Consider the following 21,714-nt stretch of genomic DNA (forward strand, 5'->3'; position numbering starts at 1 on the left):
TTTCCTGTTTCAATGATTTGTTAGTAGTGTTGTGGATGTCTGAGAAATTTTCTTCTGCATTGAATCATTTCATTATACTGAATTCTTTTTAACTGCACATTCTGCCGTGCAGGTGAGCTTAAAGGTAAAGAACAATTAAAATTTTGTACAGAGATATACATTTTATTTATATATTTTAAACAGTCACAATAAATCTAAGATTCATAAACTTGGGAGGGGGGGGTTACAGGTTCTGTAACAGACCTCTGAATACAGAAGATCAATGAAAGAAAAGGAAAGCAAAAAGAGAACAGATCTACTTTAATCTCAATTTATAGCACAAAGAGCATATTAAAGAGTGCAGCAGCGTGTTTCAATCAGAGAGCGTTTAGGTCGAGACTTGATTACAGACAGGTGAATTGAGGTACCATTTAGTAACGGGATATTACATCACTAAAGGTGAGGTGAATTTCCAACGCTGTGGCACATACAAAGAAAGTAAAAATAGCTGCTGCTCTGAGGGGTGTTTGACAAAGCAGGTTTGGCAGCCAGCAGTGGCAGCCAGCAATGAATCTGGAAAATACAATCTGAATATCTGCTTTAGGAATATATTTCAATCATGAATATTGGAGGATAGCTACTACAAAACTAAATTTGAGAGGATGTTTCATTAACACTCAAGTTCCCGAGCTAACCCTGCTAATGCTGCTTTGTGAAACAGCCGCCTCATCCAGTTCTGTGATAACAGAGGTCTGTAAGTAAACACATATACATTCCCTACAGGTTGGGCTAGAAGGGGGAAGCAAAACACTGAAAAATAACCATTCTGGCTGTTTAAAAGGTCACCATTATTTTTTTTTTTTAGCCTGCTGTGTTTTGTGTGCTGGTGCTTTACACTTCACAATATGTTCCCCTGATTAGAGGACATGTCATACAAACTGCTTACAAATGCTACCTAAGCACTGTAGCTCAACATTTACAGCCTGATTTCACTGTGAGCACCATTATTACAATGGTGGTAAAGAAGAAAACATCAAAATATTGATGTGCTCGTGGAATATTATGCTCTTATGATATAAGGCATTACTTGACATGGTAACATCACTTCTACACTTTCTCAGCAGCCCCCGTTTTCAAGTGTACAGTATGATCCCATAATTTCCATTTGCTTCCCTTGCCATTACAGCCCATCACCACAAAAAGAGAAAACGAATAACTAGCTACACGTCCTTTCATGAATAAAATTGCATTATCTTTATATAGATAAAATGTTAACAATCCCCAGAGATTGAAATATTTTATAAAGGTCCACCATGTGAGTGCACCACTAGAGAATTAACATCTGATGCACAGGACCAAAGGTTGTTGCACTCTCTTTACTTGTTCATCATGAAAACACCAGCAGCCTTGATTACCTCTACTACAATGTCCACAGCTTGTTTGTCAAGGGCTAGAATAAAACCCAGAGTTGGTATCCGAGGGTTGGTAGTAATCTAATCATTTCAGACAGCACTGTCTTTAGCTGAAATATGTGACATGTGGTTCAGTTGTTAGCAGCGTCCGCCTGTCGAGGCCAGTTCTCCTCCTCAATGCCCGAGTCGTATTCCTCCTCTGCCGACTCCTTGGCTGGAGCTCTGAAATTCAAATGGAAACTCAAGTTCAGGTTTCAAACCACACAAATATGGAGACTCTGTGCTGGGCTTAAGGAATCTGTTCTCTAACACGACGCACACGTGGCCCTGTTGTGTGAGCAGAGAGATGCTGACCTGATGTATCTGGGTTGGGATTTTCCTTGGACAACATCTTTGTCCAGCTCAACAGCCATGATGTCAGAGTGTGGCACCTCAAACATGGGCTCGAGAAGGAGCTTTTCCTGTTGATAAAGAGGATATTTAAATTTATCGTGTTACATCAACATTGCAAAAAAATTCAAAAGTTTGATACCCTTAGCAAACTTGCATACCATGATGGATCTGAGCCCACGAGCTCCAGTTTTTCTCTCCAGAGCCATCCTAGCTATGGCCCTCAGGGCATCCTGAGTCACATTGAGATCACACTGAAACAACAAAAACATTCCAGATTAATTTCAATACTAAAAATCCAATCATTCAGGTCTTAACAAGTAAAATACCTGTCGATAACTTTCTTGCCACTAAGTTATTTTCTTGTAGATCTAATGGAAGGAAAAAAGGGCTGCATCTGTGGGCTTGTGTTGTTTCAGGTAAAAATACTGCACAGTGTTTTATAATAACTCTGTAATCTACCGGGAGTGCAGGTTTTCAATTGACCAACACAGCACCTTGCTGGATGACGCTGTGCCAACAACTAAGCCATTAGTAACTATTTTTGCCAGATTACCCTGCATTTTGTTTCTGGAGCCTTCTGCGTTGGACCCTCTAAGCAATCACAGCGTTCCCATTCAAATGAGTAAGAAGGCTGCGGTTTTTTCAGACAGTGCTGTTGTTTCGAATATGGCCTAACACTGTACTGTAGTAATCATCAGTCAGCACCCTTACTTTGTCCATGCTGAACAGAGCCTGGTACTGGGGCACTACAGCGTTGCGTGGTTCAGTCAAGATTCGGACTAGCGTTTCTTCATCCAGGCTGTGCAGAGGAACAACCACAGGAAGACGGCCAACAAATTCTGGGATCATTCCAAACTCAATCAGGTCCCTGGCCTCAACGTGCTTCAGCAGTCTGTCCTTCTCCTCAATCTCTGCCACTGTATCTGTCTCACCGCTGGTGTTGGCCAAGTCTGCTGCAGCTGCCGCACGGCGCCCTTTCCCGAGGTTGGAAGGAGTTCCAAAACCCAAATACTGAAGAATCATGAAACATGACGATCAAGTTAGAGGCAAGAATGATGACAAACAGGAGACTTGGCTGAACGTCTGCTGACAGTCAGTACATATGAGCTGTGCTCAATTTACCTTTTCATTCTTTCTTCTGCTAATGATTCTGTCGAGTCCGTTGAAGGCACCGGATGCAACAAACAAGATGTTTGTTGTGTCGACCTGCACCGTTTCTCCTCGCAGTTTCCTGGAGTTTTTCTCAGGAACATTGACAATTGTGCCCTCCAAGAGTTTAAGTAAACCCTGATAGTTAGGAAAGGGTAAAAAAAAGTCAGTTACACAAGTCTTGGTCAACCAATACAAAAATAATGTCTGCTGCTCTGTTTTAAATTCAAATTTTACAAAACATTACTGTTTAGATACATTTTGTTCTCAAAATTTCACTGAGTGTTTGATGTCTATCAAGAAATGGCTGCATAAAAAGGTTTTATTTAGTGTAACTCTGGGTAAAAACTGACCTGCTGGACTCCCTCTCCACCCACATCTCTCAGCTGATGGATTCCAGGCACACTGCCAATTTTATCGACCTCGTCCAGAAACACAATACCTGAAAATGAAATAGATGGGCAGGACCACAGTAGTGTAAGTTTGACTTATTGCCATTACCTGATACCTTCCCTGTCGCTGACAGACCTTGTGTGCTTAAATTATTTTAGATTCAATGTTAAAAACTCTCAAACAAGCAAAACACATTATAGTGTGTGTATCCTTAAAAAAAAAATTACTCTTTAGTTTTGTTGAGCTCGCTTTGATCGCAGTTTTTTTTAACCTCATTCTGCTCCCTTCTTGTTCCTGCTGACATTTTCAACCAGATCGAGCCAGGAAAGGGGAGAGTACATATAAAATCGCAAATTCTAACAAGCTGTAGCTGATTAATACAGTAACTGATGTGAAAGTAAACATATAATTTTTACAAGGGTTAAGCCTTGCTGAATGTTTTTTTTACAAAGCTGTTGGTGGTTTTGTAATGTTTACATTAAATCAGTAAGAACTGTTTTTTGGATGGAAAGACTATCTTGGTATATGTCAGAGAGCATTAGAGAACAGTGAAGAGTGAAATGGTGTGGTGGTTATATTAACATATGTAAGACTACTGTTTTCAGCAGCATATAACAGAGTGGTGATAAACAAAGGGAGTCTGATTATTTTGGATTTTATTCTTCTTTTCTTTTTTTTTTTAAGTTGTAAATCTTCATTCAGCTGCTTGCAGGTGTTGCTACTGTCCTGTACTGTTGTCTGACAGAGGATGGAAGCCTCGCTGTCCCCGCGTCATAATTTTCATACTGACTTGAATGTGTTTGTGCCTAGTTTGTGTTATCTGTCAGCATTATCTTTTTAATACAAAAAAAAAAAAAAAACAACTTTACATCAATATTGATTTCAACCATCAGCACTGTGTGATATTTAATATTGTTGCAAGTTGTTTTGCTTTTTGTGTCAAACACAAAATGAGGTACGATTTAAACATGGCAAACTGCAGTACTCTTAAATTTAGTCCATCTACTCACCTTGCTGTGCTTTCTCCACTGAGTAGTTGGCATCTTGCAGCAGTTTGGCAATAACCGACTCAATGTCTTCTCCCACATAACCAGCTTGAGTTAGTGTGGTGCAATCGCAAATTGCAAAGGGAACATCCAGACAACGTGCCAGTGTCTGCGCCAACAATGTTTTTCCTGTGCAAATTTAGAGGAATCATGATCAAATTTCTTTTGGCCAGACAGATCCATATTTACAAATAAACCACATATTTGGCAGTGTACATTTTAATGATCTGGTAAGTGACACTGTACAATTTAACAATTTATGACAATGTTGACACAAGACTAACCTGAGCCAGTTGGGCCTAGAAGTATGATGTTGCTCTTCTCCAGTTTAATGTCAGTGTGTGTGGAATCCAGGACCTCCCCGCCCCTCTTCTCCTGAGTTGCCTGCTGGCTCGCCTGCTGCTGCATGGACGCTCCCAAAGCATTTCCATGGGGACTGATCCCTGCGATCTGCAGCAGCTCTGCAACAACACACAAAGCCACAGGGTTAGCTTTGTGACTGAAAAGTATGAACCTGCATACATATCACATAGCAGCGTAGAAAAGCAACCGAATGCTTTCCTTTTGAAATACTGCTGTAAAATTTAAACATTCCATTCACTGATGGTTTGTGTGTCCATCTCTGAATACGGTAATAACGGTTACCGTAAGTATACATACCCTAGTCAGTGCCAATGTCGAGTTAGTGAGGAGGGCTGAATTGAAAATAGCAAAAGTACAGATGAGAATGTAGGCCACTGGGCTAATTTATCTTATGTGGTCAGTCCAAGATTAACCCTTTTTTTATTTTCTTTATTTTATTGCATCGGTAGCTTCTGTAACTCATGTGTACACATTGTAAATGGGAAATAAAACTACAACTCCAGAGCTGGAGCTGTAGTTCGTCAAATAATACATATTGTATCATCCTGATTAATAATTTTATAATTAATTATTTAGGTTGAACATGACTATAAACATGTTACAAGACACATCTCACTGAAAAGGCAAAGCAAAGAGCCACAGAGGTCTGTACAGTTTGGCATTTGTGCAACTCGTAAAAATAAAAATAGAAAAATGGTATTTCAGTTTATGACTTTTACAGTCACCACTGGCAAAGATAACAGTAAGGAGGACCAGTCACTTACTTGTGAATCTGTATTCATCCTCTCGTCTTCTCATCTCTAGCTCTACAGGGAGAGGATGAAAGTACTCAAATCAATATTACCATTACCATTATTACATTATCAACACAATCCTGCTAAAAAAGTTTACACAATTGTGCATGGTAATTATTGGACAAATGCCAAATAATACAGATTAGATTTAAAACACATTATAACTGAAGGCCAAAGCTGCAACCTTTTACCAGTTATTTGTGTTGATTTTAATAAGAGTAACTTTTAATACTGTAAACCTTTTAATCTGTAAAATAGAAAATATATGGCGCCCTAAATTTTATTGCTTTATTGTGACTTAAAACATGCAAGTGCTGAAACAAATACACTTGCACTTGTCAACAAATCATTGCTGTCAGATGTAATCTTGCATCCCCTAAATGTTTCCTTTATCAGTATTGTGTTCAAATTCTGTTTTTACTTTTTCATCAGTTCCAGGGTCATCCTCACACAGAAATAATTCTTTAATTGTATAAAAATGAAAGGCTTTGTTATCTTTAATTTATATAATTATATTTCCTGTCTGTCTCTCTTGTCAGTTACTGTATAAAGGCAAACAGATTTCATGAAAACAGAGATACAGAACTTGAAGATTTTCTTAAGTTACTTGATTGCAAAAAGAGCCACTTTCATATCCTGTGAGCCCTTGAACTATAATTATCAAAATTTCCATTTGCTTTCTTATGCACTATAGTATTTTCCACGTCAGACTGCAATGATGTTCTGGTTTACAGGTGGAAAAGTAACAGTGAACTGTGGAGACAAAATACGTGTATATTTTGTACACGTATTTAATTTGATTTTATATGGTTTAAAATTACTTTGAAACAAACCAAAGACATTAGAAAATGAAACTGGAGGAGTTGCATCTATAAGCATCTATCTACAGACAACAGTAATACTGACCACGAGGTGTTAGAGAGGGCTGTTTTTCCACTTCAACCTGCTGTCGACTCCCAGCAGGAATGTTGTTATAGATCCGCTTGTAATGATTGTATACTGCAACTGCTAACACCTTTTTTGCATAGGACTGCCCCACAACATACTTGTCAAGATAAGCATATATCTGAAAAAATAAAAATAAATAAATAACACACTTTATAAAAGCATAATAAAATGACTGTTACAACAGAATGTGTAGCACTTCAGTTAAAGTAATTTAAAATCATATTCTGACAACTTTAATTCCTGCTTCCACTTTCTCACCTTCTTGGGGGGAGGAGGTGGTTTCTGTGCAAATGCCAGTTTAACTGCTTCCGCAGCAGATTCTGGCTCTTTGTTTAGCCCCTTCTTAGAGTCCGTTTCAGAAAGAACCACAAAGAAGTGATGGCATTTCTCACATTTCACAAATCGTGTTGATGCTACAAAAGAGTAACACACACAGTCAATGCTGCAACATTTTACAATCTGATTTAAAAGAAACATTTGAGACATTTACAGTTAAACAATTTTTCAAGGTTGCAAATTAAGCTGACTGATACTCAAACCAAAAATAAATCTGTGTAACGTTAAAGGGTTGCTTATGGTGCTGAAATCACAGAAATGGCAGAAAACCCACTGATGTGGGTTTATGTTGCATGAAGGTCAAGTGAGAGTTTGGTCCTGACCTATAGGGAAACTCATAAAGGGCAATAAATCTACATAAAACAAGTTTTATTTTAAAAATGAAAGCATGAAGAATGAATTACAGTTTTATATTACACTGTAATGTTTCACAAATATAGCAATGATGCAAACTTATGAGTTGTATTTATTATTTTCAAAGCTTGGCTGTACAACAATGTAACGAACGTGATTGTAGATACAAAGACTTAGCTCAATACTGTATGCAACAGCATAAATGTTAAAAAAAAAAATGTACATATGTACTGCCTAGATCTACATATGGTATATTTGCTTTCTACACATTTGAATTAATTGCTCTTTTTACAATGCACTTCTTTTAAATTTTGCTGCATTAATAAATTAATAACGACCAAGCTGCATTACCACTGCTGGTGGGTATTGGGTTACCATCAGATGATGATAGATTGCTGCTTCTATGTATGATGAAGCAGGATAAAACAAAACAGAGATTTTCTGTGTATAAGCTGAAAAGCTGAATAGAAAACAGAAAAGCAGTGAGACAAACTGGGTCAGTAGATATCCACCATGGGTCCCAGTAGTCCCAGTATTGATCAATGTTCAGCTCAGTCAGTTTTCTGTGTATCCAGTTGACAGGATCCTTTGTAAAAATAAACTTTTTACATTTAAGTATTAAACCAACTTCCACCTTATCTCCTGTGGTCTACAAGAGAACATGACTGAAATGACATATAAACAGCACATGAATGGCACACCACACACCGCCTCTTAACTTGGAAAGTTTATTCTAGACCACAGAAAAGTGATCACATGCAAAAATATACCTGGGTAGTTACAGGTGCAGTGAGTAGTAAGAAATGTAAGAGGTAGCATGTAATTATTTCTTGGCACGTTGTCAATTTAAAAACGTGCAAGTAAACAGAGCTAAAAAGGAGGCGACTGATATCATTCCAGTGAGGTTATACACTGATGACTTTTCCTTGTAGTTACTCATGGTGAGTGGTTGGGCAGTCAACATGTACAGTAGATACTCCCCTGGTCAGTCACTGACACAAGACCAGTGCAGAAATGGCTAATCTGATTGTTTAAGAGGTTTGTTACACCATCTAACAATCCAAACAGTACTTCTTGGTTTGAAGAAAGAGGCTGCTTAAACGGTTGATGTTGCAACACAAAGCAGAAGATGCTCATTAGACAAAAATGAAACCAACATCTCAGTGTTTAGTTGCAGGTCTTTATTTTGACTAACTGTGCCAGGAAATGACTTGAGGTGAATTTCAAGTGCACTATTTATATCCTGTGTGTTTATATCCTATACACTACTGTGTTTATGGTTATTTCAGTCCACCCCAAGATGTGTACCACAGAAAAATGGTAAAGTTTGTAATGCTTCAATTATAGAAAAAATAATTACGAAAAAGAAAACACATTTCTGTACATGAATTAATGAAAATGATCGTTTGTCCATTTGCTGGGACAGTGTATATTATCCCTGTAATAATATTCCTCTCTTTTCGTTTTTAAAAAAATTTAGCCAGTGCACAAACCACCTCTGTTTTATTTTCTCCCCCATAATCCATGTTACATGTCATCCAACGATGTCAACCACATTTCTTCTAGCCACGATAATGCCGGTTATTCATGTTACACTGAGTTTTCATATTTTGTACAAGAAATGCTGTCACTCTCATAACCTGTCATTTTTTTTAAAATGTTTGGTGAACAAACATTCCTTACCGCCACCATCTGAGCTCACATACTTATGACTACTACCTGTGTCGGAATTCAACAAAACAACAACACATATGTGTTCTCTCAATTACCTAAAGGCCATTTCTTTACACTTTCTCCTCTTTATTTTAAAGGTTCACCCAAAATGCACATTCGATCATCTGTTTTGTTACACGGTTGTCCGATATTTATAGGTTTACTCACAGACAAAGGTCTCCACATGTGTGCAGGGATCTCCACATTTAGGGCAGCGGAGCTGACTTCCCCCCTTGCCTGATCCTCCAGACCCTGAGAGTCTCTTCCCCTCACTGATGCTTTTCTGTGTAAACATGACTGCGTCAGTACATATTAAATTACGTTATTACCGTCTCTTCCATGTACAAAGTGCAGTGGTGTTCTACAGTGGAAGAAGGCTATAAATGAGATTTATCCTGCACGAATGTTACCTTTCCACCATCACTTCCACTGTCCTTTGTTGTCCCATCTTTGGAGGCATAGCAGACAGCTGTCTCCGAAAATGACCTCACCCGTACACGGTTGAGTAAATGAGTTTCGCGAGATCCCTGACGACTCAGAGAAAAGAACTGAATCCGAGAGCAGGACAATCCTGTAACAAACAGCAACATCTCTTTTGATTCCTAACATCACTGCAGTTTGTAATAGCAATGCAATACAAAACACATTCAACTTCTCCTAACTGTCATGTAACTAGAGCTGAAATGAGTAGTTGATTAATTCATTAGTCAATTGACAGAAAATTAAACTGTATTTTAATAGTTGATTGATCCTTTCACTTATTTTTGAAGCAATACCACCAAACAATTTGTGGTTCCAGGTTCTCCACTGTGATGTTCTACTTCTCTTCTTTGACATATATGATATTAAATTACATATCTTTGGGCTTTGGGTTGTTGGTCGATCTAAACAAGACATATGAAGACATCACCTTGGACTCTTAGTAACTGCTATAGCCATTTGACTTTTTATTTTTCCTTCAGTGTCTAAACAATCAATCAGTTAATGACGAAACTCTTCCGAAAATTAATTGATAAAATTGATTAAAGGTTCGTCTTTATACGACAAGTGCTGCTGGAGTTTTTACCTCTTCAGACTTTTTCCCTTCTCCATGCACCTTGGAGGTAGGTGAAGTTGTGCCAGAATTCCCTACTCTGCTTCTGCAGGGTGGTTGATGTAACAAGTTAGCTAACGTTATTTTGTGTCTTTCTTCATGAGTTTTTGTTCAAAAAAAAAAAAAAAAAAAAGTCCCGGCTGTACAACTCTCTGAAAGTCTGGGTGATGTAAAAACGTTAGTTTAGCCGTCGCTGCTAAACTCTTAATGTGACTTTTCCACCTGCTGTTGACGTTACATGACTGTCATGACAAGCAGTGATCTGGGTTAGCTGGTTAGCTGGAGACCTACTTTATGGGCAGCAGCAAACAACAAAATGTCATGCAACTTTAGCCAGTTTGCAGGGGGTTTACTTTCCCTTTCTTACCTCTTTGGGCAGTGTTTAGGAACAACCTGGCAGCCGAAGTGCATGGACAGGACATTACTCTCCTTTTGGCTCAAAACCCTGAAAATAAACATAAAGTTAACACGGTGCACAGAGAGCTGAGGAGGTTGCTAAATTAGCTGGTGGCTAGCAGACAGCAGTGGCAAACAGGAGAGGCCGGTTAGCGTTAAACATTTCATAACTTCTACGTCACTGTTAGCTTTAGCAAAGCAGGTCAGTAGCTGGTGAAGGTGGTCGCCAGTGCTGTTTATTACTGCTGAAATCAAACTTGTTTAAACCAGCTGGAATGTATTGATGGACTGGGCCATGACGGACAAGCACCTCCTGCTAACTAATGCTAAAAATGTATAACAAAATAAACAATGTAGCTGGCTACCAGGGTTAAATAAATTGGTAACTATTCGCTACTTAAGCTAGGCCCAGGCCAGAGCCACCTAGCGTTTCTGCCATTGGAAATGACAAACAGCCCTGGCAGGACAGGACAAACAGCCAGTGTTGCACAGTGTTTTAGCTGGGTGGCTTTAACCTAGCCCTAGGCCAAATGCCTAGCTTAATTCCAACTTTACAGCAAAAAATTGCGAGGCAACATGTAAACAGCTTGCTAGTTTTACTCACAGGGCACGATGAAACAAGTTGCGTCTTGACACAGTCCCGTCCGAAAAATAAATTTGCTAACTCACTGCCGCTTTCGTTCTGTTGTTTTAGTTTGACAGGTCAGTGTATCATGCTAATGCCACAGTGTCTATTGGATGAACTGGGCCGCTCTGAATTCTTTAGGTCGCTATTTCCCAGGTGGGACACGACCCAAAGTGATGTAACGCTAACGCTCGCTGTTATGAAGTAGGTCGGTTACTCGGCTAACCAGCTAGCCTCCGCTCATGGTACAGTAGTTATCAGAAGTGGTTTAATCAATGTAATCGGTTTAAGTAATATGGAGGCTCCGTCTATGTCTATGCAATTGGTACCCATCCAGATCTGCTGAGATCTACTAACCCACAAAGACGAGCTCAGCAGGGATGACTGCTGGTGCGTTCAAGTGATTCTCGTACTGTGCGCAGTTCACAAGGTAAACTTGCGTTGCGTTTGGGTGATCATCGTAACTGTGTAATAATAAGAAGGAGAAGAAGAAGAAAAAACTATATATATATATATATATATATAGCACTTTTCAAAACAAAGTTACAAAGTGCGCTACATGGTTTTTACAGGATTACAAAATTAAGAACTAGAACTTAGGCAGTAAAATTAGAAATTTAATATGAAACCAAATAAACTTAACAAAATACTCTAAATATAAGATAAACAATAAAACATGCATTAAAAACAATAGTCAGAAAAAAACTGCATTCTGTCAAAATCAGGCAACCACATTGGGGCCCTTTGCCCAGTTGGTAATCCATCCTTGGCTTTTATGCAAGCAGAAGGTCTCTTATATTGAAGCATGCTGCTTTCCTGGTGCATATTTGGATCAGAGGGACTGCTCTTCTGAGCATAGTTGTGAGTGTTTCTGCTGATCTCCTCTGTGCCCAAACATTAGGACAGTAGAAATCTGAGCTCTTGATGTGTAACCCTCAGCTGAAGCCCTTGTTCCTTCTTCTGTGTTTTTCCATAATCATGTACCGACCATGCATCTACAATATCGCAAAATACACTTAGGAAAATATCGTGTATGTATATAGTATTTTGACCATGAGCATGAAAAATCCATTTAAACAGTTAATATTGGGACAAATCTGGATGAAGGTTACAAAACCTAAATGCAGGCTGTTGCGGCTCTGTGAATCTCAACAAAATCATTTTCTTCCGTGATACAATGTCCAAATCTTCCACTGCCATTCTTCATATCATGCTGCGTAAATCCAGCATCGTGGTCTATAGGTATCAACACATGTAGTCACTACTAAGTAATCTTGATTTGACTAATGCATCACACATTCATTGCAAACAAAATCTGGTGCAACCTATTAAACCTCTATCAGCAACTTCCTCCTTTGTCAAAATCTGTGTCAATCTGTTTCTGGAAATTCATGTAATATTTCAAAAAAAATTTATTGCTCACTTTACAAGGTTTTCGGTTATTTTTAGGTTACTTTGAATTTAACTCTGCAGGTTTTCACACTGCTGTTGTCCCACATATACACAAGCTTTCTGTTGGGATAGTATGACAGCATAGCCAGGATGCCACTAGCTGGCCTTAAATCAAAACTTGCATCAAAAGGACTCTCTTTCTTTAAATCAAAGGCATATGACACTCTTCTGTCTTTATCATCTGTAAAATATAGCACCCCACAGACAATGAGAGCATTTCCTGCTTTAGTTGTAGGATAGGCAGTGTTAATGACAGACTCCGTAGAGAATGTGTCAGGGTTTAGCTTTGCAATCATCGTATTATCATCTGTATCTGACGCAAAAATGACCCACAGTCCATTTTCATCCACAGCAAACTTGAAGTACGTCTTCGAGTTGTAGAAAAGATAAGTCAGGTTGTTATATCTGCTGTTTGCCATGGTCAGAGTTTCTGTTCTCCCAGTGTTCAGGTCAAATCTGTAAAATCAAAAATTGATCACGGGTAACTTAAAAAGCTGAGTACAAAACTGTTACATATAACACAAACATTAAAAATGTCAGAACATTTTTAATGTTTATACATAAAGATATATAAGAGCATATTATTATATATGTTTAACACGAACACTTACTTTATAAGCTTGTTTGTTCCTGCATTGTGGTAGTAAAATGACCCCTTGTAAACGACATGACCACAGCCCTGGTAGAACCTCTTGACGTCAATAGTTTTTGTTTGTTTGTTGCCTGAGCTCTGAAATGCTGAGATATTCTCGTACTCCACCAAGACTCGACCTGGGGAAGAAATGTCAATATGCTTAATCCAAAATGATTCACAAGACTCTGTGATGAATGATGAAAGAGTTACGGTTGCTGTATAAATCACCTGAAAAATGATCGGCCAGCCAGTATCGACCGTTATCCAGCTGTGATGCATCTGACATCCAGGCTCCAAAAGTGCTTTTCATTTTGATGGCTTTCTCAGAGCAGTTAATAGTATTAATATTTCCATCTAAATGAATAAAGATAGGTATTTTAGAATTTGAACAGTATTTTAAGAGGTTACTAAATAGATAGATAGATAGATAGATAGATAGATAATTTGGCACATTTTTCTAACCAGTTTTTGTCCATCTCTCATTGGCTGTCACATTGATCTTTTTGACGGTCTGGACTGGATATGAGGAATCTAAAGAAAAAAGAAGAAGAAAACAAAGGCTTTTTCTTCTTTTCACAAAGTTTAAAAAGATAGTGGCTGTTTATTGCTGTTTGTAGCCAATATGACTGCTAAGAAATACTCTATTTTTTGTGCAAGTTGGTCATAAATCTTTCCACTGCTAATGTACTTAATTGAACCTTGGAATAATTAAATCTTTAAAATCGTCATTTCAAAGATGATGGATGGGTTTTGAGAGAAGAGAGACATCTAATAAACTAAATCTAAATGTTAGTAAGTCAATACTGAAAGCAAATACTGTATGGTACATATGACAGTTTCTTACCACTTTCCATGGGTGTATCAATAATGTTTCCACTGCTTTTGAGATTGTCCCTCTTTTGAGCCAGTTCCACAGATAGTGAGGCTAAAAAATAAAATGAAACATATATACATGTAGATAGATAGATAGATACATATAAATATACATACTAATGGTGCTATAGTGCAGCACTAGGTACAGAAGACATAACTGAGGGTTTTTAGGTCATTGTTACTTTCACATATAATTCAAAATATGTGTTTCTTGTTAATAATTTATTTGGTGCCCCAGTAACAGTTTTGCTTTTGGTATCATTCAAGTTGCCATGGGTCTTGTCCTGATCAAATGATACTGACTCTAGAAGATAAAATAGAATTGGGATTAATTTTTTTTCCATGAAGTCAAAGTTAGGTTTGTCTTTAAAGTTTCCCTGCAACTCAAAATGGCTGTTTACCAGGTTCTGTTTTTGTGTCTAGAAGTTTCTTAGAGTCAGTAACATTCAAGAGATCTCTGGTGTTTTCAGGTGAATGTGGTCTTGGTAATTCTGCAGAAAGGAAGACGAGATTCAACTTGAGAAGATGTACAGACATTAAATATCAACGCCAATAGCACTCAGATAATTCATTGTTGTATGGTTCTGTAATTGGAAGCTGGAATTCACTTTACTCACCAGTTTTTGTCCATCGCTCATTGCTAGTTAAATTTAGCTTTTTGTTCTGGAAGTCTACAGAAATAAAGAAAAAGACTAATTCACATTTTCTCATATTAGAGATATACTTTAAGTAGTGTATTGCTTCCTACTATTATACCAGTCAACATACTACCTGATCTGAACAGTGGCTTGTGCATGATTGTGGGTATTTATTCTGTTTGCAGCCACTATAACTAGTAAGCAGCCCTCTCTATTTCTTGTGCAATACTCGCAATGATTATAAACGAGTTAATGTATTTCACCATGGAGTGAAAAAATCTTCAAATCAGCATTTTGAAGATAATGATGAACTTTAAACATTAATGTGAATTAGTCAATACTGACATCAAGTGCAGTACATATAGTGTGACAGTTTGGTACCACTTGTCGTGGGTGATTTAGTCACGGTTCTGCTGCCATTGAAGGCATCACTGTTGTGGTTTTCAGAAAGTGGGGCTGTACATTAAAGTTGACTTATTCTAATGGTTTTATAGTGCAGCACCTTTAATTTAAACGCAAGAGACAAAACGGGATGTTTTGAAGTTATAGTTAATTTACACACACACACACACAGTAATTCAAACACAGGATTTCCTACCCGCTAATAATTTTAGTGGTGCCTCTGTAATATTCTCTCTTTTGGCATTATTCAAGGTGCCAGCTGATACTGCATATTTCTTACCACTTTTCATGGGTTTATCAATAACGGCTCTGCTGCCATTGGAGGCATCACTGTTCTGGTCCTCAGAAAGTGGGGCTGTGGAATAAAATGAAACATTATATATAATGTTATCAAGTTATGGTCACTCATTTGACACATAATACTCAAAATAGTATTTCCTTCCTGTTAATAATTAATTAATCAATAATGGTGTCCCTGTAATAATCCCTGTGTTGAAGTCATTCAAGGTGTTTTGGCTGTTGTCTTTATCAAACGACACTGACTCTAGAAAATAAAAGGTATTGAGTTTAACAAGTTTTTTTTTTTTTTTTTTTCATGTAATCAAGACATAGTTTATATTTTATGCATCCTGAATTCAACAGAACAAGAGAATGGAACTAATCAGCAAAGCCACTGGTCCCTGTAACTGGCAGAGTGGAAAAACTGCAAAATATTTATTAAATTTTTTTAAAGATTTGACTTGAGATTTTGATTACAGCAGAAAATGTTTTGTCACATTACAAATTATGGAAAGTTAATTTTTGTATTAGACATCTATTTTTTCCAGTGGTGGAAAGCGACTTAAGTACATATACTACTGTATTTAAGTATAGTTTTGAAGTACTTGTATTTTACTTGACTATTTCAATTTTATGCTAATTTCTAGTGTTTGGTAAGGACATATTGACTGCACTACCTTTATTTGACGGCTACAGTTACTGGCTATTTTTCAAACTGAGATTCTACATTTGAAAAAAAAAATGTGAACATAAGATTATAAAATACAACACATTGCCAAAGACTAGTGGCTCTCAAACTTTCTGGCTCATGAATCCTTACAAAACGAACAAAACAGTGTGTGTTATTGTGATTATGACTGCTGATTAGGTTTCAGATGTCTGTGTGTTGTTAGCAGTTCCACCAAAGAGACATTTCCCTTCCATTCCCCCTGGGAGTTTACTTTACTCAAAGTACATTTTGCTGATAATACTTCTGTACGTTAACTTTTGCTTAAGATCAAATCTGTGTGTACAAACATTTCATGAATGAGTTCCAGTGTCTCCTACCTGTTAGTAATTTAATTGGTGCTGTGTTGGTTTCAATCCAGGTGTCATGTCTGTAGTCTGGACGAGGTTCTACTAACTCTGTAGAAAATAAAACAGATTAAGTCAACCATAATGTTGTATATCAAACCAGGCAGTATGTGGTCATACAGTACAGTCTGATCCCTAGCTAGTATTAAGGTATATCGAGGTTGGACTTTTAAGAGTGTGACGAAATAAATGTGGATTAAATTAACATCAGTAAAACAGTCTGTCAGTAACATCTTCCCTCCATTCAAAATGCTTGCATACCAGATTCCTTATTTTTGTCTAGAAGCTAGACATACAAGTGAACTGGTCAATACTGATACCAAATACAGGACATACAGCAGGACAGTTTCTCACCACTTTTCATTGTGGTATCACTAATATTTCCACTGCCATTGACGGTATGACTGTTGCGACCCAAGTCCACAGAAAGAAGGGCTGAAGAATGAAATGAGACATCACATTACAAATATTAATGGTGTTAGTGTTCAAAGTCTCTAATTGGGACATGAGAGGCAAACGTCGGATAGTTTATAATTTCAGTTCAAAGCACAATAGTTCCCACCTGTTGATAATTTTACTGGTGCCTCTGTGACATTTCCTGTGTTGGTATCATTCAAGGTGCCGAGGCTGTAGTCTGGATGAAATGATGCTGACTCTGGAAAATAAAAGAGTTTTGGGTTTAATGTGTTTTTTTTTTTTTTTTCATATAGTCAAAGACACGTTTGTCTTCATTCTCCCTCCCCGGCTAAAAATGGATGTTTACCAGGTTCCGTTTTCGTGTCCAGAAGTTTCTCAGAGTCAGCAACATTCACAACATTTCCGGCGTCATCAGCTGGATGTGGTGTTGGTGAATCTGCAGAGAGAAAGATAAGGTTTAACTAGAAGAAATGGTACAGACATCACATTAATGCCATAAACATTAAAGAAGAACTAAGGCCTTTAATCACAAAAAGCCTATAATCAATGCCAGTAACCCATATAATTGTTATATACTATATGTGGATTATTTCCTACCAGTCTTGTTCATTGTTGGCCTGCTAATGTTTTCTGTGTCGATGTCACTGAAGGCCTCCCCGGTCAGGAAAGGAGGTGACGAATCTAAATATGTAGAGTAAGAGAAAAGGGAAGTTAACGTTTGTGTTTTGTTTATACTTTAAAACTACTGTTCATAATAATAAGGGAAGCCAAAATGCATATGAAAAGTCGAACTTTCAAATATTCAAAGCCAACACTTCATGCTGAAAGATTTCCTACCATGTAGACTTGAAAAGCTGCCAGTACTTTGTGGTTTTCTCCTTCATGAAGCTTGATGCCATAGCTACCACTGAATTTGGGTTTTTTTTTTTTTTTCTGGAGGACTAAACTTAAAACTAAGAACCAACACTTTGTGGGAATTTTATAGACTAATTCCAATATTTCTAGACTCAACGCTATATTTAAATTAGACTTTAGAACTGTTTTCCTGGCAGAGTGGCGATGGCTCTGAGACCATCATGTTGGGAAATAGAATTTAAAGAGAATATGATTGAAAAGTTAATTGAATAAAGAAAATGTAAACAAATCCAAATCATCCAAATATTCAAATTAAAGTCCAAATAAGAAAGTGTGTGGCCATTTTTTTTGTGGCAGAGAATGACCTTGGACTCCTGACCTCAGTATCTTTAAAATCCTGACTATGGCACTGTCTGTGGGCAATTTGAATTGGTTACAGTGGATTATTCAAAGTAACCCAGTGCATTAGGATTGAGATGAAAATATATACATTTCACCATATTTTGGTAAAACGGGTAAAACAGTGCAGGTTACCCTGACGACCCATGAGGATAGACACTGAAGAGGTGGATTATCCTCAAGGAGTGATTGGAGAAGTTTCTTGGGATATTTCATGAATTCAAGGTGACCACAGCCTCACAACCAACAAGTCTGCAGGGTTGAGTGTTTGATACTCAGAAGATTTTGGGGTATAACTTGACAAGATTTTTATTTTTTCTTTAGGCCTCGGTGTCATTTCTGTGAAGAGCTTTTTCAGCAGTGATCACGAGACGTGCTGGTTTAGTGTAGATAAAGATTCTGTAGAGATGTTCTTACCCATGAGCATGTTGGTTTGATCAACATGTCCTCCAATGGTCTTTTTTCTCACTTGACTAGAATAACAGACAGGACAGGCTGGACCAGGTAAGCCTGGTGGACCCGGCAGACCCCTTTGACCAGGAGGACCTTCAAATATAGACATAGCTATATGTCACACATGAAAAACTGACCCAGTAAACAAAACTGCGGGCAAGCAACAACAACGACAAAAAACGAAAGAAAAAAAAAGGAAACAGTTTATTTGGTCTTCTGTGTGAATTTGTGATATATTTTTCAATAGTTTGGCTTCAAAGGGAAACTTTCTTTTTGTAATTTAAAGCTGGGGGAAAGAATCATTATTAAACCAAAAGGATTAGTTCAAAGAAGTTGTGGTTCAGTTTGTTTATTACAAAACTTAGTGACCGTCTCAGTGGTAGTGGGGCTTAACAAGACAAGTTTGTGCTGAAAAAAAAGATGATAAACTCAGAAAACAAAAAGTATATTTTGTAAAATAATGTGAAAGCTTTTTTTGAGCCTTGGAGTAATACTGGATATAGTCTGAGCGACTCTGTGAGATGTGACCTCTCCCCCCTGTTAGACACATTATTCCTATCGGGTTCACCCTCGGTTAGAATGCCGTTGGAGGTTTCACCTTTCAGCCGGGGAGGCCCAGGGTCTCCTTTAGGTCCCGGTTTTCCTACGTTACCAGGGGGTCTTACAGTATTCATTAACAGGTTTGTTATCATTAGTTCCAAAGGATTAGGCAAAAATAGAAATAGTTAAAAAAAAAAAAAATGACAACAGGATAATCGTGTGTTAATTGTAGGACCGTGAACCTGTCAACAGATGATCAAACGTGAAAAACTTTTTCTGAATGAAAAATAAAACCTATGCAGATCTGTGATGCCTTAGACTGAAATGTTCCAGTAAATGAGGGAAAGTTAAACACTGTCCACAAAGTCACTTTCTCGTTGAAAGCAGCATTATTAGAGTGTAATCAGTCCAGTAAACAGCTACGTGGCAGCTATAAACAAAGTTTCTTATCCACAGTAAGTGGGAGGCTCATGTTACTTGACCATAGATGCACAGTGGAAGACCGTTTCAGACTTGTGACTGACTCCTGTTTTTGAATTTATTTGTCCTTCCTTCCTGATGCACACTTCCACACAGGGTCTGTCTATAGCCAGGGAGGGACTGTTAGATTTGTGAGACTCAACAGGTCTCTCACCTCTTCTTCCTCGTCTCCCCTCCGGCCCCGGCACACCCTGTGGCCCTGGTGAACCGGCTCTACCATGCACACCTAATAGACAAGAGTACTTAGTTATGCAGTAACAAATTCAGCTTAGTTTGAGTGATTGACGCAGTTGACTAAAATGTCTGTTTTTACCTGGAGGTCCAGGTGGACCTGAAAAAAAAAAAATATATATACACATCACACAAACTGAATAAAGGAGGCACCAGTAACCATAAAAAAAAAAAAAAAAACACAGTGTTGCAGTGGAGAATATTTATTTATGTGCACCTGTTAAACAAACTCCTCTGAAGTTGCTACACAGGTCCATGAAGGATTTGACCTGAAATTTAGAAAAAAAGAGAAAGACACAGTAAAGTAAGCGTTGACCGTAAGTTAACTTCAACAGACTTGGGAAAGCCGTCCTGTACAACTCAGAGGAAGCTTTCCAAAGTTACAGAGTCCACTCTTTTAGTTGCTTGGAAACAAATATCAGTTTTTACTGTGTCACATCCTAACACCTGCAACAGTCTTTTTTTAAAGCTGAAACAATTAGTCGATTGACAGAATATTAACTGGAAACTATTTTGATAATCAATTAATCTTTCAAATAATTCTCCAAACAAAAAGGCCATAAATTCACTTCTTTCAGATGTGAATGTTTGCTGCTTTTCTTCGTCTTCTTCAATAGAAAATCGATTCATTTTAGGGTTTGGACTGTTGATCGGACAAAACAAGCAATTTGAAAATGTCAGCTTGTGCTCTGGGAACTTGCATGTTTCCCCTATTTTCTGTCATTTATTAGCTTAAACGATTAAACAGTTCCTGCATAAGTGATCAAAAGATGAACTGATAATGAAAATAATAGGTTGAAGTTACCTATTACTATTGGTAATTATTAATAATTAAAAAGCGAAGTTACTGTGTGTAAAATAAATAAATACTTCCGTATCAGTGATACAAGGGTTGTCAAAATATACAGTAGCGCCCTCTGAAGAAATGCCAGCTCCTAGAGGATGTGAGTGCAGTCCAGGGAGAAGTAGGCAGCCGTCATGCCACACTGCTCAAAGTATTTATCCAGGAAGCATTCAATGGAAAAACTGACCCCTTCTTAATCACTGCAACAGACTCCTGGATTCTTTGCATTACACGGATGTGGTTCTTAACCCAAAAGGGAAAAGAGGAGAAATGTCTCTATTAAAGATGCCGGAAAAAAAAACTTGTCGATTCCTTGCCTGTTCTCTCTCATAGTAACAGTAATCAGTAGCTCAGAAATCTATTTTTTCATATTTTACATTGCAGTGAATGAACTGTAACCCTCACAGTCTCGCAAAAAGAGCCCATATTCAAGTATTTTGGTGTCTTACAGGGACCATGGAGTATGTCATGAGCATCAGCATATCCTTCTTGTCTTGACTTTGGGTCGGTTCGTCCTCCCGGTTCCTTCTGCTGCGGCGGAGCGCCTTCATCTCTGCAGCCTCTCCAGGGTCCGCGGACAGGGTTCCTGCCTGCAGCTTGCAGCTCTGCGACAGCTCCTGCATCTGGGCGTCCAACCTGACCAGCTCCTCCGTCAGCTCTTTCTGCCGAACCAACAGAAACACAAAACCTGCAGAGCTCAGCAGCAGTAGCGCACACATCCCCACCAGCGGCACTTTCCACATGTTGAAAACTCCACTTCTCTCCTTCATATTTGTGCCCTGTTTCCTGATCTGGGCTCTGAAATTCACAAACACATACAGCACATACTGTATCTGAACACCTGCCAACAGATGAGACGTCAGGGGGAACTACACTCGAGCTGTTGGAGAGGGATAAACATGTCAAAAATCTGTCTGTAACTACTCGGGGAACCACATGATGTGTTGCGCAACAAAAAGCATCTGGGAAACCGTTACAGTAAAATCGGTAGGCTTGCTTGATTTAGAAGCAGCTAATGTACATATTTCCAGAATCTTTCTAGTACTCTTCCTCTCAATATTGTCACCAAACCATCCTACACAAAAAGACATGGAAGTGGAACAAATAAGTTGTGAACAAAGGAGGCATTCTACAAAAGCGCTTTCGGTC

The 21,714-nt window shown here is 38.1% G+C and overlaps 2 protein-coding genes and 1 long non-coding RNA gene across 7 annotated transcripts; 1 reads left to right on the forward strand and 2 right to left on the reverse strand.

The window, feature by feature from the left end:
• Positions 1 to 134: 134 nt before the first annotated feature.
• On the reverse strand, positions 135 to 11,367 carry clpxb (caseinolytic mitochondrial matrix peptidase chaperone subunit Xb). 2 transcript variants are annotated; one of them, XM_040133720.1, is made up of 15 exons: positions 10,974 to 11,367; positions 10,341 to 10,418; positions 9,291 to 9,451; positions 9,049 to 9,163; positions 6,736 to 6,890; positions 6,436 to 6,595; positions 5,500 to 5,541; positions 4,657 to 4,833; positions 4,337 to 4,501; positions 3,287 to 3,375; positions 2,907 to 3,071; positions 2,496 to 2,795; positions 1,943 to 2,035; positions 1,746 to 1,852; positions 136 to 1,613 (listed from the first exon to the last, which is right to left on the reverse strand). In XM_040133720.1, the coding sequence occupies exons 2-15, from the start codon at positions 10,393 to 10,395 to the stop codon at positions 1,523 to 1,525; spliced, it is 1,875 nt and encodes a 624-aa protein (XP_039989654.1). In that variant the 5' UTR covers positions 10,396 to 10,418; positions 10,974 to 11,367; the 3' UTR covers positions 136 to 1,522. The 2 variants fall into 2 exon arrangements, with proteins under 2 accessions (XP_039989655.1, XP_039989654.1); XM_040133721.1 differs by lacking the exon at positions 5,500 to 5,541 and having other exon boundaries at positions 135 to 1,613.
• Positions 9,936 to 21,080, forward strand: LOC120793593. The gene is made up of 3 exons (XR_005708004.1): positions 9,936 to 9,983; positions 11,332 to 11,424; positions 21,017 to 21,080. It is a non-coding gene; the product is annotated as an uncharacterized LOC120793593 (long non-coding RNA).
• LOC120793535 (gliomedin-like) lies at positions 11,652 to 21,703 on the reverse strand. Of its 4 annotated transcripts, XM_040133705.1 has the most exons (20): positions 21,394 to 21,703; positions 21,015 to 21,227; positions 19,939 to 19,990; positions 19,804 to 19,821; positions 19,645 to 19,716; positions 18,435 to 18,563; positions 17,361 to 17,444; positions 17,110 to 17,199; positions 16,909 to 17,001; positions 16,701 to 16,781; positions 16,320 to 16,397; positions 15,274 to 15,348; positions 14,571 to 14,624; positions 14,355 to 14,444; positions 14,165 to 14,257; positions 13,925 to 14,005; positions 13,543 to 13,611; positions 13,309 to 13,434; positions 13,058 to 13,217; positions 11,652 to 12,902 (listed from the first exon to the last, which is right to left on the reverse strand). In XM_040133705.1, exons 2-20 carry the CDS (start codon positions 21,186 to 21,188, stop codon positions 12,440 to 12,442), a joined length of 2,082 nt encoding a protein of 693 aa, XP_039989639.1. In that variant the 5' UTR covers positions 21,189 to 21,227; positions 21,394 to 21,703; the 3' UTR covers positions 11,652 to 12,439. The 4 variants fall into 4 exon arrangements, with proteins under 4 accessions (XP_039989639.1, XP_039989637.1, XP_039989638.1 ...); XM_040133703.1 differs by having other exon boundaries at positions 21,015 to 21,703; XM_040133704.1 differs by lacking the exon at positions 19,804 to 19,821 and having other exon boundaries at positions 21,015 to 21,703.
• Between the last annotated feature and the right edge of the window lie 11 nt (positions 21,704 to 21,714).

This window comes from Xiphias gladius, chromosome 8 (assembly GCF_016859285.1).
Source record: "Xiphias gladius isolate SHS-SW01 ecotype Sanya breed wild chromosome 8, ASM1685928v1, whole genome shotgun sequence".
NCBI classification, from domain to species: Eukaryota; Metazoa; Chordata; class Actinopteri; order Istiophoriformes; family Xiphiidae; genus Xiphias; species Xiphias gladius.